Source organism: Zingiber officinale, chromosome 1A (assembly GCF_018446385.1).
Source record: "Zingiber officinale cultivar Zhangliang chromosome 1A, Zo_v1.1, whole genome shotgun sequence".
Lineage (NCBI taxonomy): Eukaryota > Viridiplantae > Streptophyta > Magnoliopsida > Zingiberales > Zingiberaceae > Zingiber > Zingiber officinale.
The window spans coordinates 57,726,936-57,733,371 of NC_055987.1; the positions used below are offsets into that span (position 1 = coordinate 57,726,936).

The window sequence follows — 6,436 nt, forward strand, 5'->3', positions numbered from 1 at the left end:
GAAAGTTCATCCAACAAGTATAAACACAATACGAGTTTTACATCAATCTGTACCACGACTACTCCCTAATCCCAGAACAAGGGGTCTACTCCATGAATGTTAGAGAAATATCCGAAAATATAGTATGGGCAAACATATAATTCTCAGCAAATAAGAGGGAATATGCTTATCGGATGTCGAAGAGTGGCCTTCGGATCAAACTCTCTGCTTCTGGAGTCGATGTCGTGGTGGAAGTTCGCTGAACGGTGGTCCAAAATGGCGTAGAATTGCTCCAAGATCCTTTTCTCCCTGACGGCTCACCTCCCCCCTTGGCAAAAAGGGTTAATACCCTTTTATAGCCTAGGGTTTGGCCACGGCGGCACGACCATGTAAGGGTGGCACGACCGTGCCCTTCTCCGGTTCTGGTGTGGCTGCATGGCTGTGCAGGGTTGCATGGCCATGTAGCCCTTGGGCTCTGTCTCTTGGGGCACGACCATGCAGGGGTGCACGGTCATGCAAGTCTTCTTCTCTGCTTGGGGTGGCATGGCCATGCAGGGTTGTACGGCTGTGTACTGACTGGCTACTATTTTGGTCGTACGACCGTGCAGGGTTGCACAACCGTGTACTCTTCCTCTCCTGTTTGGCCACACGACCGTGCAGGGTTGCATGACCGTGTTGTCTAGTTGGTTCCAGTGCATCAATACTCTCCGTTCAAACTCCGAAAATCTTCCCTGTCAATATAAAACCAAACAAAGAGCAGAAATCCGAACAAAACAATAGATATGATGAATACAAGATAAAAGATGCGATCATGTGAAGAATATATGTGCATAAGTCAAGTGAATGTGCGCTAAAACATGCGTAAAAGATCATAATATTTGCGCACATCACACCCCCAGACTTGAACCTTTGCTTTTCCTCAAGCAAAATGCTATAAACTATGTTCATGAAATCCTGCAGTGTTTCATAATCCTTAGTGCATTCGCCTAACTCTATCAACTAGTTTCACTGATATGCATGACTGTGGAGTAACCTAAGTATGGCCTAAACATAAGTCCTCTGTGCTCGGTGCAGTAAGTAGCTCAAGCTCTTCAAGTTTCCATTCTCTGTCCTAGTTAAGTCGTCATACAATTGAGTTCCTAATGTTCCCGGTGATAGGCACTTACCTGTCACACACTTGGTTCATTTTCCTTAAATTACACAAGGTCTCAAAGGGTACTTCTCGGAATTAAGATAAACGTAACATTCATTTTCCCAGTAACCTAACTCGGTCTCAAAGGGTTGAATTGTTAGTTTCCACTCATGACAACTGTTTTTTTATCCCTTATTATTATTATTATTATTTATTATTATTATTATTTTTATATAGTGCTATAGAGGTGTAACACTTATTACACATGCGATGCATATGTTAGGATTTAGATTTTTCCGAATGAGCTTCCATGATCCGAGGTTATCCAATAACCAAAATGTAAATAAGGAATCACCATGGGAACACAAGTACTAAACAATTTGGATGAATCATAACTATTTCAAAAGTATGTCTACCATTCAAGCTTAAGTACTTAAGTGTAGTGAAAATAAGTCCTTAAGGTTAGGCCAAAAACTTATACCGAACTCCGTACAATACTTAGCTTATTTCATACTACTAAAGATAGAGAAAGGAGATACACTAAATATACTAACACAATCTGGACCACTCATGAACTAAGAAAATGCTAGACATTTTGCTATTGGACAAGTGGTCGAAAAAGTAGATGGTTGATGTTCTCAAATATGTCACATATAAGAACATGCAAATAATGTACAAAAAGAAACAAATAAAATGCAAATAGATAAAACTAACTAGACAGATAAAAGAAAGCAAATAAAATATGCAAAAACAAAAGAAAGACTCTCAACCATACTCAAGTTGTGCAACAACACCTCCCCAGACTTAGACTTTTCATCGCCCCGATGAAATCAATATGGTGGCAGGGGTGGGGGATAAGGAGGCCTTTGATGTGGCCCCGGGAGAAATCGAGGAAAACCAGGGAGATGACCTATGTGCTGATGATATTGATACAAAGTGTCTACTTGTTGTCGAGTGATATCCATATCATCCATAAAGTTTCTCATTCTCTCCTGGTCCACCTCATAATCCTGTACGAACCCCGTCACCTGACTATGGAGTATCTAGTGAACTGAAAATGATCTCGCACCTCCCTAAATTAGTCGTCAGAATGCTTGAAGCGGCCCTCTAACAACTATTGTTGGGCATTGTGCTTCTCGTGAAGGGATTCTAAGAAGGTACGGAAGTAAAAAAAATTAAAACTAGAGGGTCCCGTGCCATAGGCAAAAGAGTACCTAGGAGGTTCCGAATGTCTGGAAGGCTGCGGGAAACCTGATGATGAAGGCTCATGGTGGTAATCAATGTCGTCTGCAGTGGAGGGAACATCCTCGGAAATTGGATCCGTGATCACCCAATTCGCGGGATTGCGAACTGAAGTGTGCTCGGGATAAGGAAGGGGTAGAGGAAAACCAAAGGCCCTAGGAAAGGCAAACCCATTCTCATCCTGACAAATCATCTTCATTGCAAGATAAGAATCGATGTCGATCTTGTCATTGCCATGAATAACCTCTAGTCCATCAAGCTCACAACCTAAATTATGTGCTATTGGAGTAATCAATCCACCAAATACAATTGTCCCCGAAGATGCCCTAGCTGCCCTTACTAAGGTTTGCAGGAAATGGAATCCGGAATCAAAATCAACTTTCTTTAATATTGCCCAAAGAGAATAGAGTTCAATCTTTTTATTCACCCCGTCACTATCTCCTCGATCAAAGATTGTTTTGCTCATCACTCGGTGCATGTATCTAAAGGTCGGGTTTTGCATGTGGGATGCCTTGGCTCTAGAGGGTTCATAAGGGTCATTCGATCCGGTTATCGACCTCTAAAATTCATTTCATCTAATCCCACTATCAAATCCTCTGGCACCTCCGTTAGGTAAACTAAAATAATCATTAAAATCATTAAAGGTCCACCGAACTTCTTTGTTCATCATCCTAAAAGTTATGATCCCTATGTAGTCCTCTTCAGATGAATATTTAACATCAAACGAACCCAAAAATTCAAGGACTAGACGAGGGTAAGTCGGTGCATAACAACACATTATATCATTCCAATCTAAAGAGTTAATCATCCAATCAATATCATCCCTAATTCCTAGCATATCCATAGTGGCGGGATCCATATATTTCGTGCATACAATTTTCCTAGCGACAAGGTTATCATATTTAGCTTTTTGATCTTGATTTCTAAAAACAATATTAAATATATTTTCGTTACCTTCGGCGCGTGCTACCCTCTTCCCTTTGCCTTTTGATGATGAAGCTTTCCCTTTGCCTTTGTCACCTCCCGGTGCATCTCCTTCTCCAGATCCACCACTTCCTCGACGAAGTCTCTTCAAGATCTATGACATGGTGAGCTTAGAATTCTGTGGAGATAAGTCCTTGAGGATAAGAGCAAGGGAGAGGAGGAATAGGGGATTAGCTTCTTTTTCCAAAGTTTTGGCTTGGGAATGTGTTAGATCTAGATGTAGATCTAAGGAAAAGTGGACTCTAGAGGGAGAAATTAGGGTTAGATGAGGTGTATTGGGGAGGGGAAGGGTTTTGGGAGAGAAGAAGGAAGAGAGAGAAGAAGGAAGAGGCTAGGGTTTCTTGGAGGGAGTAGGCGGCGCCGCACGGGATGGGGCACGACTGTGTTTTATAGATACGACCGGGTTAGATTAGATTGCACGGCCGTGCCGGGCATGACCTCTTCTTTCCTCCCCTTGGCCGGGCTCACACGGCCGTGCCAAATGGCACGACCCAAGGCTTCCTCCTCTCTGGACTCTCCTGCATGGTCGTGCCAAATGGCACGACTACTTTCCTTCTCTTCTCTGCATTAGCTACACGACCGTGCAAGGGTGCACGGCTAGTGGCTTCTGCTTCTCTGCAAGCTCCGTACGACCGTGCAGGGTCACACGACCACCTCCTTTAAGTGCGGGATGACTCGTCCTCTGTTGTTTTGGCTCCTCTGATGCCTCCACGCCCATGAAACGCTCACGGTCAGCTCATGGAGATTATGCACATCCTGAAAATGAACACGAATTAAGTAATGCTACTCGACTGAATCTACTTAAAGAAATAAAAGGAAATAAAATGGATGACGAGATATTAAATTGAAATGAAAAGAAAACTCTTGGGTTGCCTCCCAAGAAGCGCTTGTTTTAGGTCTATAGCTCGACCCCATTTTAGTCAGTGTGGGTTGAACCCGTTGGAGGATGGCTCTCCTTCTAGGGTTGATGCTCCAGCCTACGCCTTCAGTTTTGCTCGTGCAGAACAAATGTATTTCTTACTACTTGCTGGAGGGGAACTCTCATAGAAATCATATTCCCCTTCTTTGTATGTGCTGATTTTGTGAGAATTTCCCTGAGAAGAGGGGTTGTATATGGAAGAATTGGATAAATCAAATTCAATCTTTCCCTTGCCGATCTCCAAGGATAACTTAGGGATTTTTACATCGATGATGGCTCCAGCCGTGGCAAGGAATGGTCTTCCAAGGATGATCAGTATCTTGGGATCTTCCTCCATGTCCAAGATAATGAAATCTGTAGGAACTATGCATCCACCTACTTCAACTGGCACATCCTCCACTATTCCCATCGGGTACCTGCATGAATGATCAGCTAGTTGCAGTGCCATCATGGTCAATTTAATGTTCTGGAAACCCAGCTTCTTGCATAAAGAGTACGAGAGCAGGCTGACACTGGCTCCCAAGTCATAGAAAACTCTTGGTATAAGTTCAGAACCAATTTTACACGGTATGGAGAAACTTCCTGGGTCCTGAAGCTTGGGTGGAGGATTCGCCATAAGAAGGGCGTTGCAATTCTCTGTCAGTGCTACAATCTCGAAGTCGCCTTTCTGCCTTCTATTAGATAAGATTCCCTTTAAAAATTTTGCGAACTTCGACATCTGGTGCAGCGCATCTAACAATGGTACTTCAACGCAAATCTCTTTGACTTTTTCAGAAATTGGTGGAACTCTTCATCCCTTTGGGATGCTATAAGCTTCTGAGAAAAAGGAATCGTGCGATTTTGTGGGGTAGTCTGAAGAGCTTCTTCAATTTTTTTAGTAACCACTTCTCCATCGTTGTTTTGCGTCGATTGGGCATTAGGGGAGTGGGTTCATTTTCTGAGTCAAGCTCCATCTTAGTCATGATTTGGGGGTTTCCCACACTACTCCCGCTCCGTAGCTCAATGCGATTATAATGTTTCACCGGATTTAAATCTGGTTTCCCTGGGAATGTACCCTGTGCTCTCGAGACGGACTGAGCTATCTGGGCTATCTGGCTGTCTTGCATCTTCTGGTGTTTTTCTGAGTTCTCCAGCCTTTGAGTCAGTTGTTTGATCTCGCTCCTCATCTCCTTTTGCTCTGAGAGAGCTTCCTCAAGCATCTTTTCAATCCTAGACAAATGTGTTGGTTGTTGCTGTTGATGAGTCTGATGTCCAGGTTGGTAAGTCTGATGTGCTGGCCCCTGGTCCTGATTATTTTGGTATGAAAAGTTGGGGTGGTTCCTCCATCCAGGGTTGTATGTGTTGGAGTACAGATTATTTTGCCTCTGATTGTAGCCTGTTATTGCATCGCATTGCTCAAGATGGTTTATCTGTGCCTGCATTGGCCCAAGGGGGCAAGTGTCTTGAGCATGGTCCGCACTTCCGTAGATGTCGCAAGCACAAACTATTGCATTAGCTATGTTGCTACCCATGGCTTCAAATTTCTTAGTTAGGGCGTCCAGATTCATAGACATAAGTGTGAATGCATCCACCTCGAATTTCCCTGACGCCTTCATCTGATTTCCTGAGAAAGCACCGCTAGATCTTTCAGATGCCCACTGATGGTGGTTTAGTGCCACATTCTCTATTATCTCTTCTGCTTCATCAAGGCTTTTGTTCATCAGTGCTCCTCCTATCGCAGAATCCAATGATACCTTCATGTGATAATTTATTCCATTGTAGAAGGTGTGTAGAACCAACCACTTCTCAAGGCCATGATGGGGGCACTGTCTCAGCATGATTTTGAATCAGTCCCAGGCTTCAAATAGGGATTCTGAGTCTATCTGTTTGAAGCTGGCAATCAGGTTCCTCATGTGGGCAGTCTTTCTTGGAAGGTAGAACTTGTCTAAGAATTTCTGCTCACATTACTCCCAAGACGATATGCTATCTGCTGGTAGAGAATTTAGCCACCGCTTGGCCCTGTCTTTCAGAGAAAATCCGAAAATAAGCAGTCTCACCGATTCTGGAGGAACCTCATTCACCTTCATTGTGCCACATATTTCATAAAACAACTCTAGATGATGATTCGAGTCTTCGTGTGGTCCTCCTCTAAATTGATTTTGCTAGACCATGTGGATTACTGCGGGCTTGATCTCAAAGTT

At 43.4% G+C, this 6,436-nt stretch overlaps 1 protein-coding gene and 1 non-coding gene across 2 annotated transcripts; one reads left to right on the forward strand and one right to left on the reverse strand.

Moving 5' to 3' along the window:
- Positions 1–4,314: 4,314 nt before the first annotated feature.
- On the reverse strand, positions 4,315–4,974 carry LOC121998051. The gene has a single exon (XM_042552782.1). The coding sequence runs from the start codon at positions 4,972–4,974 to the stop codon at positions 4,315–4,317; it is 660 nt and encodes a 219-aa protein (XP_042408716.1).
- Positions 4,975–6,044: 1,070 nt separating this feature from the next.
- On the forward strand, positions 6,045–6,150 carry LOC122039328. Its single transcript, XR_006128170.1, has one exon. It is a non-coding gene; the product is annotated as a small nucleolar RNA R71 (small nucleolar RNA).
- Positions 6,151–6,436: the final 286 nt, after the last annotated feature.

What these genes read in the sequence shown, in the direction of transcription:
- LOC121998051 (XM_042552782.1), bottom strand. Translation starts at nt 4,974, where the DNA reads ATGTCGAAGTTCGCAAAATTTTTAAAGGGAATCTTATCTAATAGAAGG.